The sequence below is a fragment of the Mirounga leonina genome, unplaced genomic scaffold (genome assembly GCF_011800145.1).
Source record: "Mirounga leonina isolate KUSES-001 unplaced genomic scaffold, KU_Mleo_1.0 Mir_152, whole genome shotgun sequence".
Taxonomy (NCBI): Eukaryota; Metazoa; Chordata; class Mammalia; order Carnivora; family Phocidae; genus Mirounga; species Mirounga leonina.
In genome coordinates, this window is record NW_023270380.1 from 1,491,290 (window position 1) to 1,505,876 (window position 14,587).

The 14,587-nt window shown below is 53.6% G+C and overlaps 1 protein-coding gene across 3 annotated transcripts in view; it reads right to left on the bottom strand.

Annotated features, from left to right (window-relative positions):
* PGBD5 (piggyBac transposable element derived 5) overlaps nt 1-14,587 on the bottom strand; it is a 96,937-nt gene that overhangs the window by 24,942 nt on the left and 57,408 nt on the right. For all 3 annotated transcript variants that reach the window (XM_035008433.1, XM_035008434.1, XM_035008432.1), the window contains exons 2-3: nt 7,860-8,287; nt 1,751-1,885 (exon numbers count right to left, since the gene is read on the bottom strand). In XM_035008433.1, coding sequence (XP_034864324.1) covers nt 1,751-1,885; nt 7,860-8,287 — 563 coding nt within the window. The remainder of the gene's footprint in view (nt 1-1,750; nt 1,886-7,859; nt 8,288-14,587) is intronic.

A 14,587-nucleotide genomic window follows, 5' to 3' on the forward strand; every position in this document is an offset into this window, starting at 1 on the left:
AGGAGCCGGGACCCCTGCTGGCCCTCAGGACGAGGAGGGCAGAGGCAGCCCAGGATCATGGGACAGAAGCAGCAGGAAGTGCCGACTCTGCGCGACCCAACACCAACCTCAGCGGGCACCCCAAGTGGGCACCGGGGAGGAGGACCATCCACCCTCCGGCGCTCGGACCGCACAGGCTGTTGGAAGACGCGGGGGATGGAGGCGAGCAAGCTCTTCCGGGGAAGGGGCTGCTCCACCCAGCTTTGCTTGCCCCACCTACCTGCCCAGGCTGCGGACTTTCAAAACTTATCAGACCAGGCTCAGGACGTGGAGAACCAACGACAGGGGAACTAAAGAGAAACGTGAAACCAAGGAGAACCGTGCCCAGGCCGCATGGTGGCTCCCTCCGTGCTCTGGCTCCTCACAGGCAAGGTGTCCTTCCCTGCTTGGGGCCCACCACAGGCCCCTCCCTCTGGACCAGGGAACAAAGAGAGGCACTGGGGACCGTTCTCGCTCTACCCGTCATGGGACAGCCTGTGGCCGAAGGATAACCCCCTGTTGCCCCGGCCACGGTGCAGAGCCCGACTGCTGCTCACTTCTGGCTTGTAAGTGCAGCCCCTCACCAGGCAGCAAAGCCTCCTAGAATCACAGCGTTCTAGAAACAAAAGGAAACTTCAAGGTACCCGTCCAGCCTTTTTATAGATGGGGATTTTATAGAAGTTGGGCAGAGCCTGTCCCAGGGGGAGATCTGTGGCCTTGCCAGGTAGTGGGCATGATACCTGGCCACTGAGTGCTCCCAGTAAGAAGGCAGTGGTGTAGACACACGCATGCAGAACCCACGCGGGAGCGTCTGTTCACAAGCCACACGGGCAGATGTCTGAGGACCAGCCCCAGCCCAAGCTGAAGGTCCCCCAGGCCTGCAGGGAGAGAATGGGACGGTCCTTCTTAGCAGCCACGTTTGCCTGAAGCACGTGCACTTTCCTTACTGTGGTGAGGAGATACCCGACTGAGTCTTCCCACGACTCCTCCTCTGGCCCCGGGGGGAAGGGAGTGCAGAACCCTTGTGCCTCGGGTCGGGCCAGCAGCCGGGCAAGGGCGGTGAGGTGGGGTCGGCTGGGACTGCAGGGCTGGCAGGCCTGACAGATGGAAGAGGGTGTCCCAGGTGGCATGGCAGGAGAAAGCAGCCCGGGGCCAGGAGCTGTCACTTAGGTGCCATGTTCTGGCGTTGGCCAGCCCCCAGCTTCTCCTTTTGTGCATGCCGCACCCCGGCCGATCCCGGCAGCCAGACACCTGACACTTCCCCAACTCTGCTGAAAGCCACGTCCATGTCTGCCTGGAGCGGAACAGAGCCTGTGCTCCTGGCGGAGGCTAATTTAACCAGGTGGCCCCTGAAAAAGGCTTCCTCAGGACGGGATGAGGGGACGGGGGTGGGAGGGGTCTTCTGGGACCACCACACAGCCTGTCCTCAGACAGATGGGAGTCCCCTCTTGTGACCGGCTCTTCCGGTGATGCTTCTGGCTGACGTGGTCAGGGCCTGAGCTTTGATCAGTGTTTACCATTGTTGTTGGACCACAAGGGCCAGACAGGACAGGAAGAACATGCGGGACAGTGTTGGCTGCCCCAGAGCCCCCGTGAGGAGCCCCAGCCCAGCCCCCGCCTCCGCGGCAGCTCCTGGGGAAGGCCCAGAGAAAGGGTGAGTGAGCGAGCTCAGCAGTTCCCAAATGAGCCGAGTCCCCTCGACTGGCCTCCCTGGGCCCGTCCCCGGGCTCACCTGGATAATGAAGCCAGTGGAGGAACACTGCCTGACCCAGAGGCTGAATTTCCGCTTTTTCCTCTTTCGGAGTTCCCGCTCCGTGCACGTGGCGATGAACACAGGGTCCTCGTCAATCAGGGGTTCGTGTAGCACCTGCCAGGAACGAAACAGCAGAGATGCTCACGGACGGCAGCGTTAGCTCGGGGGGTGGGGGTGGGTCATCACATCTGCTCTCAAATCAAGTCCCTGCCTTTGACCAGCTGTGTGACCTAAGCCACTTTACCTCTCTGATCCTGAGTCTCCCCATCAGTAAAAGGGTAACATCTACAACAGTGTTTTGGGGAGGACGAAGCAAGAAACCATATGCATGGGCCCTGACATACAGCAGGTATTTAGTAAATGGAAATTTAAAAAGTAATTTTATTTTTATTTTACGTATTTATAAAACAATACATATTTAATGTATGTATATGTTTTAATGATTTATAATTATCTTATTATAATTACAATAATAATTATCATTACATTGCCCAAGATTCCCAGTGCAAACTCTCACTTGGTAGAGGGATCTCTAGGGGTCCTGACTCCTGGCGGGGCATGCCCATTTGTTTTCAGGAAAGCCCTTTCTTTTTTTTTTTTTTTAAAGATTTTATTTATTTATTTATTTATTTATTAGAGAGCAAGCGAGAGAGAAACAGCATGAGAGGGAAGAGGGTCAGAGGGAGAAGGAGGCTCCCCACCGAGCCGGGAGCCCGATGCGGAACTCGATCCCAGGACTCTGGGATCATGACCTGAGCCGAAGGCAGTCGCTTAACCAACTGAGCCACTCAGGCGCCCAGGAAAGCCCTTTCTGACGGACAGCTGCAACTGCTAAAAAAGTCCTTTCCCTCATGGATTCAAAATCTACCTACATTTAATCTGACTTCTGTCCCTGTAAGAAACAAAGAAAAACACACACTATTTCTTTAGGTATTCAAGACCACTCTCACACTGGCCCACAACCTCCTTTTTCCCCCAAGGCTGAACAATGTCTCCTTAAAATCTGCCCTGAAATGAACCCAGTGCCTTGTGGCCTTGTCGCCATGACCCGGCCTCTGGCTTTCCTCCACACTGTCGTGTCCTTCCAGACACGGGATTCCCAAGGCAATTTTTAAACTTATTTCACCTATTTCAATTTCTTTATAACATGGTTGTAAGACGCTTCCAATGACAAGACTATAAAGTAAAAAGAAATGGCCTAACAAAACCAGGCTCCACTGCGTGGTCAAAGTTTTGCTTCTTCAAGCTTTTCTGGGGAGACTTTTGGGTAAATTTAGGAATCTGCTACACTTCTCCCCCTAGTCCTATTTCAAGCTTAATTATGAATTGGCATATGTGTCTGGATTTCACGGACATGAAGAATATGGGAAATGATAGGATTCCAAGAACCTAGAAGCAAACTATGGTAGAGTCTGGTTCACCGCCCTGTTGTAAGTAAGAGTTTTATTGGGATCTGATATATTGTCAACGGCCGCTCCTGGACTACAACAGCAAATTGGACAAGATGCAGCAGAGACTATCTGGCCATCGACAGAAAAAGTGTTCCAACCCCTGCTCTCCACTAGGGCTTTTGGAACTTTAATGAACAAACCAGGCACCCGGGATGTCCCTGAAAAGCGAATTCTGAACTAGTCTGTTTGGGGCAGGGCCTGAGCTTCTGCATTTCCAACAAGCTCCCAGGTGATGTCAGAACACGCTCTGACAAGGGCAGACTGGAGGACAATACTTACCAACTTGTGATTTGGACACTATCCTCCCATCCTTCCATTAGTGCTCCCCTGAATTCCATTCAAAAAACAACAGACTTGCAGTGTTCAGTCTGGGTCCCGGACTGTTCTGTTGTTGGAAGCATGCAGATGTTAAGTCTGGCCTCCCCGTCTGACCACAGTGCCTTGCTGACTCCGTGGGCTCATAAAACATTCAAAGCCCCATCTGGAACCACTGTAGCAAAATGGACAAGTCCAGCACACTGTGGGGACATGGAGCTGGGGGGCGGGGATGGCAGAAAGAAGCCCTTTGGCTGCCTGCCTGTTCCCTGCTCAACTCCCCCAGCTCAGGAAACAGGTCCTACTCAGTCCCCTGTGAAGCCACACTACATAAAACTGCCCTCGAGGGCGCCTGGGTGGCTCAGTTGGTTAAGCGACTGCCTTCGGCTCAGGTCATGATCCCAGGGTCCTGGGATCGAGTCCCACATCAAGCTCCCGGCTCAGCGGGGAGCCTGCTTCTCCCTCTGACCCTCTCCTCTCTCATGCTGTTTCTCTCTCGCTCGCTCTCCAATAAATAAATAAATAAAATCTTTAAAAAAAAAAAAAAACTGCCCTCGCTCCCTCCCTCTTCTTCAGGAAGCCAACCTACCTCTAGTCCATGTGCATTTACACAGAATCAGCCACACATTGATGTCTCATCACTGGCCTCACCAAAGCAAACTGCATGAAAGCTATACATGCCAGAAAACCACTTCCTTCTCCTCCAGGCTGCCGGCCGGCCTGCAGCTCTGTTACCCAGCTGTGTTTCCTGAGTCCCCTTCTCTATATGACAGCTCATTTTGGGGTGTGGAGTGGTTATGGTAGAGGAAAGACAAAGCACATCCATTTACCTACTTGCATAATCCCTTCCCGAAAATATTCTTCTAATGAATCTGTCCCCAGTTTTGAGGAAATGCGCGTGTGGACACACACACACCTGGCCATGTGGGTTACTGTTAGACTCTGAGAACCATCAGGTTTCTGAAGGCTCTGTGAAAGTTTTAAACTCATCCCAGAGGGTCACATTTGCTGGAGCAGAAAGGCTCCAGAGATGGCAGGGCAGAGGGGGTGTGTGGTTTGCGAGGCAAGTGGGCCGTGTGTTTTGAGGGTGGAGTGTGTGTGAAGGTGCAGGATGCAGAGCGATGCCTGGGAGCCTGGAGCCGATCCAGCCACACATGATGGAGAACCGTGCCAACGGCCCTCAGCAGGCAGAGTGAAGACCCTTCACAGGGGCCCTGAGGCTCCGGCGTGGCAGATGGCCACTCTCAACCGAACGCACTGTTCAATCCCCTTCTACCTGAATGAATGATCCAGAGTCTAAACAGAGGCTTTTCACAGAGAAGAAAAGGTGGAAAACCAGGAAACCTTTAGAATTTCCAGCTTCTCCCATCAAGGATCAGAACAGGAACCTTTTCTACGAGGCAGAAGCATCTTTGAGAAGAAAGTAAGTGTAGGAACCAAGCACAATGTGCCTGTTGCTGGGGGCCGAAAGAAAGCGCCCCCACTCCCGGGCAAGCTCACAGGAGGCTACGGTCCTGTTCCACACAGAAAGGCTGGTGCTTTGCGGTGCACACGGGGGTCAAGCTGCTTATCTGCAAAGGAAGGGGTACAAGGACTTATAGGAACCCCCGGCTAACAGGAAGGCCTAATCATGTTCAAAACCAATCATATACCGCAGTTCATGAGTGCATCTCCTTTGGGTGACCCTGCTCCTGCCTGCTGATCCAGGGCTGGCTCAGCAGGGCCCACAGTCAGGAGGGAAATGGAAGAAGAGGAGAATTCTGTGTGATTATCAGCCAACTGGAAAACTGGTCCAAGGGATCTTTTACTTTCCTGCTGCCTCATGTCCCTGTCTGTGGGGTGGTGTCCCGGGTATTCTGTTTGCCCCCAAGATGCACTTACCACCCTTCCCACCCCACTGTGGCCTGGACGTCAACCTCTTATAAACCACACCACCCAGGCCCCTGGCCCAGTGTTGGACTTGTTTGGCCAACTTGGAGGCAGGAGCAAGACATGGAAGAGGCCCCTGCCTGCCTGCACCGTCACCTCCGTGTTCCTACACACACCCCCTCTCTCCCCGGCCCACGGCTGACCTGGGTTTCCCACTGTCGCTACCAGCCCGGTCATGTCCCCCCACCCTGACCCCACGGCTGTCCATGGTCCCCGCATCCAATCCTCTTCAACTGCCCGTCTAGAACACAGGACTTGCTTCCTGCTGGGGTCCTGACCAACAGAGGGCACCAGATACAAAATGGTAGCAAAAAGAAAACATAACTTCACAAATACAAAGGTAAAAATAAAAATCAAATACAAAGTCTATTAAAAAAAAAAAAAGAAAAAAGTAAAGAGGAAAAAAAACCCCAACATGATGAGGGAGCCCTTCCCCAATCTGAGACTTATCTTAGGACCTTCCCTCAGCCTTGTCAACTGGATGCAAAAAGACGTGGGGGTAAGAATAAAGCGAGTGTGTCTCTAGGCTCTTGGTGGTCCTCACTGCGCATCTGAGCCATAAAAGGGAGGAGGGTAGAACTGCCCATGGGCACTGCAGTCCAGCCACTGCTGGCTTGGGAATGTGCTGGGCCCCTGTGGGGCACCCATGCCCAAGCTGGGAAGGGACGGGCTCACAAGCTCAGATTTTGCTAGCAGGCACTGCCTTGTGCCCACAGGCTACCCCAGGCTCCAGACACACACATGCATGGTGATCGCCCTAGGCATGGGTCTCAGGTATCTGACACCGCAGTTTCTGAAGGCAGGCAGCACGAGGCCAGCTCACCACACCACAGATAGGAGTATAGCCCTGGATAAGCCTGGCCTAGTCGAGGAGCTAGAAGATCCTCAGCAACCTCATCTTTACACTGTTAAGTATCAATCATCCAAGCAGCTGGTTGTTTGATTCTTAAGAGATACTCAGCCGGAGCGAGCCCACAGCCTCTTCCAGGAGCTGTTCAAAGGTTTGGCCCCGAGGATGGTCAGAATACTGTTCTTTTCCCCTTGCATCCAGCCAGCAGGCCTCTGATTTGGTTCATTTTCAACCAAGCAAATATTCAGTGAAACAAAAAAATAATGTGCCCGGCCCTGTATTTGGTCCTGCGGAGCCTGTGTAAGGCAGGGCTTGTGTCCCAAAAAGAGCCCACCTCCTGTTTGGAAGGTAAGAGACACAACTGGGGACAAGGAAGAATGGGACTCAGCTGTCCTATAAATAGTGGGGGAATTCAGGAAAGCGGGACCAGCATGAGAATGCGGGCCTCGCACCGGGCCCTGGAGACTGGGTACACATCTGCTAAGGCAGAGAGAAGAGGGAAAAGCTTCCGCTAGTCAGAAAGAGCATCCACCTGCAAATCATAATGAGCCCAGCATATTCACAGAACAGCATGGGGGGGATGCTTCCAGAGATTGTTTAAAGGCTCCCACAGACCTGAAATAGGGCGGTATCTTCCCCCACAGAAACCCTGTGATTTTCAGCTGCACAGGGAAAAAGGCAAGACACAGAATCAGGGAAAGGGAGACCATCAAAAAGAATTTGAGGTTTATGAAGAAGGCCCTTAAAGGAAAAGCACAAGGAGAGTGGGTGGACCGATGGCTCTTTAAATGTACAAATAAAAATGATGTCGATTTTTGTTTCCACATTGAACGGGTCAAATGGAATTGGGCTCCAGTGGGCCAAAAACTTCGTAAAGTTTTGGTTAGAGGCATCCCAGGAATAAGCCACCTCCTCAGCTTGCTAGACCAGTAGAGAGCAGTTTTGAGGATGGTTCTGAACCTCGTATCTCCCTGCAGCCAAGGGTACTGGCCACCTGTCAACACCAGAAGGCAGGGGCTCAGGAGCTGAGAGCAAACAGAGCCTTCTAGAACCAGGGAGGGAAGCTGGGAAGGGGGCCATAACAGCTAGCTGTGGGGCGCTATCAAACCGTGGTCCAAAAGCCCCGCCTGTGCCACGTGGCCCCCAGGACCTGAGTGACTGCCGGATACCTGAAGAGTGGTTGAGAGTCTGGCCTCCTTCCCTTGGCCACCTACAAGGCTTCAGCCCCTGTCACCACCAACAGGGGACTACATACTCAGAGAACACAGGAAAGTTACTATTAGAGGTTCTTCATAGAAGAAAATTCACCTTAGCCTGAAAACCACATCATCTGGAAAGCCAGCGCCACTAAGGGGAGGGAGGATGCAGGCAAGGAGGAAGGAAACCGGGTCAGAGCAGAACCCCGCTTCCTGACTTCTCTGTGGCGGGGAGCTGTGAGTCTAGGGGGGCAGGAGAAGAGCAGAAGCACCCTCCAGGTGAGGGCTGCCATGGGGGTGGGGGGCCCAGGGGCAGGGGGCCCGGGGCACCCACACACGGGCCTCACCTGGGTTTGGGAAGGCCTGAAGGCAGAGTCAAAGCCGTTCTGCAGGGAGTCGAGGAAGGGCTGGACCTTGTAGAGGCCGTGCGTGGTCTGGCTGGAGCGGAAGGCCACCACGTGGAAGTACTTGAGGATCTTCTCGAAGCGGGCCTGGCTCATGACGAGGGCGAGGCTCCGGTTGCTGTAGAAGCCGCCGCTCCAGATGCTGAGGACCGACTCGCAGTGGGAGATGCTGGTGGAGATCATGTAGCCCAGGAATGCCTTCATCTCTATCAGCGTCACCTCGGCCCAGGCGCCGTCGCTGCCGAAGCGCTCCTGGAACTTCTTGGCATACATGTTCGTCTGCACCACCATGTTCTTGAGCACGTTGTCCGGGACGAAGAGCTGGAAGAAGTCCATGGCGCTGGCGCCGGGGGGCATCTTTCGGGTTGGACCTGAAACAGATGGGGGGGGGTTTGTGGCGGCAAGCAGCGCACACAGCCGGGGCAGGCACCGGGGGCTCCGCGGGGTGCACCTCCGCCTGCGAGCCGGGGTCCCGGGGTCCCCTCCCCCCGCACCGCACACCCTGCGCTCTCGCCCGGCCTGCACAGACACCGCTCCGCAGGGAAAGGGACACGAGAGGGGTGGAAAGGCACTGACGCAAAGACACACCGATCCAGCCCAGGAGCCTGGCCGTGGCTTTCAAGCTTAAACTTTCTTGTGAGGGAAGGTGACTTCTCTAAGGAGGCTTTCACGCCTCAGGGCCTGAAATGCCCACCCAGGTGAGGCTGCCATCTTTCTGTCCTGGAACTGGACACGTGGCAACTTGAAATTTATTGCTGAATCAATCTGAAGGGGCTCCTTTAGATAATTTCACCAATATAATAAAAACCTCACAATTCTTGACTAATGCAGGAACAGCCATTTGAAATACACACACACACACACACACACACATCCTTAAGAGATACGGCTTTCAATTCCATATAGTGACTTAAGCCAGGCTAACAGTATGGAGAGATTTGTAAGAGACAAGTTTTTTTTTTTTTTTTTTAAATCTCTTTTACCTAATCTCTATGCCCAACCTGGGGCTCGAACTCATGACCCGAGACCCAGAGTCACATGCTCCACTGACTGAGCCAGCCAGATAACCCTCCAGGAGACAAACTGCAATTTCTAATAAAAGCTATGCGCGTTCTTCAGAACTTTAACCATCCCCCCGACCCAACCTTTCTCTACTACTGATTTAGACAGTCTCTGAAAAACATGTGTTTCACAGCAAAACAAGAGAATGACAAGGCAGTCCAGGTTTTAGATGGGACAGAGTCGGGAGCCGAAACCCTGAATTTACTCGTAGCTAACTGCACAGTCTTAGATAAATACTTCATCTGCCCCACATAGAAAATGGAACACCTGCTTTGCAAGGTTGTTGTGGCAACTTGGAAACCTTTACTGACACGTTAGCAACAGAAATCCTGTGACTTGGGCTGAGGGCTTTCGAATGCTCTAACTGCCCTCATTTTACAGAAGAAAAAACTGAGGTCCAGAGAGCCAAGTGGTCACCATATTCACGGTCACCAACCATTTTTTGGAAGGGCACTGCTCTTGGCCGAGAGCTGCCGTGACACTGAGGCCAGGATCTGGAGGGGCCCCGGGTAGCAAGAACAGCCTGCAGCCCCACACCCACTCTTAGTGGAAATCATTGTATTTCAGCGAAGACTTACTGCCTCCTATGGGTGAAGCCATAAATTATTCAAAGAGGAGGAAAACCAGCATTTTAATTGCTCCATCATGCTGAGTAAGCAGAATGAAATTTTCTTTTCCAAAAGTTATCTTTAGTAATTCTGCCTCCCAGGCTATTTCAAAATCAATTCTCACAGCAAACTCTGCCCTGGCCAACTGGTTCAGGAAGCAATTGGGAAGTAGCCGGCTCCCTCTTATCTGTTTAGTTTGGATTTACAAGCATCCTCCACAGCCCCCTTCAGCAGTTGTGATGCTTCATATTTGAGAAGTGTTGGCACAGGCCAGGCACTGGGAAGGAAGGAGGGAGGAGGAGGGGGGATGGAGAAAATGCCATTCAGGAGATTTAATCTGTATCACCAATTTTGTAATATGACCATTTAATAATACGGCCCTGGGGGTGCTGTGCACCCCCAGCCAAGATAAGCCTCTTTTACATTTGATTCATTTATAGGAGCTTTTCCAGATATTACCCCATGTGATCCTCACAACATCCACGTGAAGCATCATCCCCTTCTGCAGGTGAGGAACTAGAAGCTCAGAAGTATAGGGACACAGCCCCAGGTCACTCACATCTAAGCGCCTTACAGTTAGGGTGACCTTTGTCCCACCTGGCCCAGAGCCAGTCCAAGAGCACCTGCTGCCTGTTGTAATTATTTAATAGTGTCCCTTCTGCTCTCACGAGTGGACAAGGAGGCATGTGGCTGTTCTCTGCACAGTGTATATGCACAACTTAAGCCAGGTGTGTGGTCTTCAAACCCCACCAGCTCCCTCCACCTCTGCCGTGCACACATTTCACAGTGGGTGATATAGGGTTACAATGCACAGCCAGCAGAAACTCTGAAGGGATAGGGAGGACCTACATTGTAAAAAATGCAAAGGCAGCATGGGACCAGGGGTGGGGATGGGGGGCAGGCTGGTAGGGAGGACCCGGAAGAGGAAGAGCAGGTGTATGTGCACTTGGTGTCTGGGCTGGGGGTACAGGGCTCTGCATGTTGATGGTGTCAATGATGCATTGCCAGGTCATAAACTCATATAATCGTCTCCCTCCTCTCCCCCTCTTCGCCTCCCCCACCCCACCATGTCACCCCTCAAGGCCCCATCACCATCTGGTTCCCTCAGCCTACAGGGGATCACCTGCCCCCTCAATCCCAGGATGTCACAGCAGGCCCACAGACCCGTGGTAGCGTTAAGAATGGTTCAGTAAGGGGCACCTGGGTGGCTCAGTCGGTTGAGCATCCGGCTCTTGGTTTCGGCTCGGGCCATGATCTCAGAGTGGTGGGATGGAGCCCTAAGTCGGGCTCTGTGCTCAGTGGAGAGTCTGCTTGCGATTCTCTCTCTCCCTCTGCCCTTCCTCCCCACCCCCCACTCTCGCTAAAATAAATAAATAAATCTTAAAAAAAAAAAGGAAGAATGGTTCACTAACGCTCAGATCCCCCAGAGATTCCTCCCACCACCCCAAGCTAGGAACCAACCCCTCTTTTCAGGAGCGACTACAAAAGCAGGTGTCCTGTGTAGAAAGGGGACTGTAACACAAGGGCAGTTGTCAGTGAACACCTGAGTGTCATACTGATCCTAGGGACAGAAAGGAGTAAGACCCGATATTTTCTCCCCGGGAGTCCTCGGTGTAGACAGGAGCAGGCAGCAGGCAGTGACCCAGGGATGCCAGGCGGGGGGGTGGGGGTTGGGGAGGGTGCCCACAAGAGGGACCTGAGTTCAGATTCTGGGGAGGTGGGGTCTGAGAGGCTCCCTGGAAGAGCCACACAGATGGCTGCGAAGCTGTCAGCCCCCCATGCAGTGGGGGCAGGGAGGCTACAGACTATCTCAGGCAGTGAGAACCTCTCCCGCAAAGGCCCCGTGACCAGAGCAAATGCCCCGCATTTAGTGGACTGTGCAAGGGAGCAGCCTGGCTGCAGACACGGAGGGGCTCAGGGCCAGGACCTCCCCCCAACCCCGCCATGGAGTGTGCAGGGCTGTGAGAGCCGCCGGTCATGCTCATGCTGTAGGAGGAACCGCTCACTGCTGCAAGCGCCATGTGGGGAGGGCCTGGACTGTTCCTGAAGCCAGTGAGCTCAGGCAGGGACCTAACTGAGGGGCGACCACAGCGCTCCCTCACCTCTGTAAGTGTGCTGGGCAGGGGAACAGACTACAGGTGAGCCGCGGTCCTACAGGTGACCCGAACCCTGGGGCCAGGGCCTCCACCAGCCAGCGACCCTCATCGATGTATCCTTTCCATTTGTACCAGGACAAGAACTAGGCTGGTATCTTAAACCACACGTGTCCACACTGCAACTCCAGATGCCTCATTGTCCTCTCCCTTTTTGCTCTTATGTACCAGCCTCCGCCAGGGACTTCAGCCAGAAACCTGAACCACCGTGGATCCCTCTCCTCGCCGCACCCCCACATCCGGCCCCTCAGCACGTCCTCCCACCTCCACCTCTACAGTGTGTCACCAACCACCCTCTGGCCCAGGCAGCCGCCACCTCTGTCCTAGAAGACAAACACGGCCTCCCCCAAATGAGTCACAGCAACAAGAAAAATTTTTTTAAAGAATATAAACTAGATCACAACACTCCCCTGCTTAATTAAAACACTCCTGTGACTTCCCACTGCACTTAAAAAAGCAAACACACATTCCTTATCAAGGGCTCAGGGCCCTACATCCCAGGCCACTCTCCAAGGCCAGGCAAGCAGAAGGTGTGCAGCCAGAGCTGGGGGCAGGCCCGGGCCCTGGCAAGCCCCCTCCACCCCAGGGCCTGCATCCACGAAGACCCATCTGCGGGACGCAAGCCCTCCCGGGGCTCCGGCTTCCTCAAGTGATGAAGCCCACCCAACCACAGGCAGACACCCCTGCCGGTCCTGTCAATCTCCATCCCAAGTAGGCTTCCTTCCTCGCATTTATCATAGTCTAGGATTGTTTCACCAGGGACTTACATACTTGTTTGGGTCTGCCTCTGCTGTCCCACCCTCTGGCCCAGCTGAAGTGGGATGGCCAAGGTAGAGGCTGTCGTGCTGTCCCCAGCCCAGCTCACGGTATGTTGGACACACCCACTGACAAGGTGGATAGAGAGTAGGGGAGTGGGGAGGGCAGACGCCCCGGCCCATTCAGGAGGAAGGGCATCTTTGCTAAGCCCCATGGGAAGGATCTGGTTCCTGGTACAGCAGCCCATGTTAATGCCTGGTAAAAAGAACAGCTAGAAACATCTGTGTGGAAGAGAAAGCCGACAGCACCGGGGTGGGTGAGGCTGGAAGGAGTACAATACAGTGACGCAGGGCTCACCTCTGCCAGCTGGGCAGGAAGTCGGCACACCTGCCCACACCTCCCTGGGGACACACGTGAGGTCTAGGGAGCCAGGAAGGGGCAGCGTGCAAATTCCTGGGAAGGGAGACCACCTGGGAATTGGGAACAGATGATCGGTGGGCAGGACGTGGGAGGGGGAGCATCACAGATGACTTCCGGTCCCCAGCTCAGGTGGGCTGGCTCTGGGTCTTGTTTTGTTCAATTTCCTGAACTAGGGGAAACCGCTTCAGAACTCCTTCTGGCCCTCCCTCTCTGTCTACAGCTGCTGGTTGTGTGACCTTGGGCAGGCCACACAACCTCTCTGCACCTTGGTTTGTTCACCCATCAAATGGGAGTATAAGAAGCACCTTGGAGTGAGTGAAAGCTGCAGGACCTCGAACACAGGCCACGGCCCATCCTGGCTGGTCCACTACAAGTCCCACTGGGTGTGAGGGTCCTGTGGGAGCGGCCCCCAACTGCCTTCCCTGTGCCCACTTCATGAGCACAGCCGCCTGGGGCCCTGATCCTCACCTTCACATGCTCTGGAAGAAAAGTGTGGCTTTCTAAAGTCCAGCCTTCTAGAGACAAAAGCATTCACTTTGAGAGGAGAATGGCATTTTGCATAAACTGGCATTTTGGGGCATCAATTGTCTGCAGTCTTGTGACACAGATAAGGATCACTTAATATTCTGAATTAAGGGTTTAAAATAATGAAATAATTATCTCCAGACAAAATCAAGTGGATATAAAAATATAAAAGAACATCCCGCATTATCACAAAAATACTCCTCTCAGTTGAGATGTTAAAAAAAAAAATGAGACATTACATTCTATAAAAGGGTAACACAGAACATAGTCAAACCATTGTCCTTAGTGCCAGTCACAGCTGGGTTTTATCTTCCGCTAAACGAATCCTCATTTCTCTCCATTTCTTTCCTTCCCCCCACCCCCTAATGGCTAACGGACGTGCAGGAGGAGCAGTCCGTCTGATGAACTGTGCAGAGAACTGGTTTCGGCTCCAGAATCCAGCCACACGGCCACTCCAGAACTCCAAGGCGTCTTTCCTCATTTAATCTCGTGGCCCACAGGTAAGGGACTAGTAACAAGTTCAATTCGCAGCCAGATCAAGGAAGTCTGCACACAGGGGTGGGTGGGAGCCTCAGGCATGGGTCCTGGCCATGCTCCTGACCGCCCCGGGCCTCTGCCCCTGATCTGTGTGGCCCGATGGGGTTACCCCCACCTGTCTCACTGGGCAGCGGTGAGCAGCGCCCAGCGCCCCGTCCTATTTCGGGCTGACCTGCAATGCTTACCAACCCACCAACGGAGGCTCAGATTACGGTCAGTCCTCTACATGGTGCCTTCCCATGGAGCCCACGTGAAGCTCCAAACCATTCTCCGGAGCCCTTAGGAAACACGCAGAAACTCGGCCAGAGAACCCCCCAGGGCAGCACCAGGTCTGTTCCTGCTTGCAGGGCCTCCCTGTCAGGAACACAGAAAAGTGCACTCCGCACGTGCACCTGTGTGGTCTTCCTCAAGCGAACATAGCACAGTGGCTGGCAAACAAACCGGCAACACAAAGAAACAATTCTGGAATCGGACCCCCGAGTTGATGCCGTTCACAGGAAACCCGGGCCCCAGAACAGGGGTATGCGGCTCTTCCAGAAGAGGGCTAGTTTGTTGGCTAATGCAGACATTAAATCTACAGCCTTGACTAGATGTCACGTGACAAAGAGCT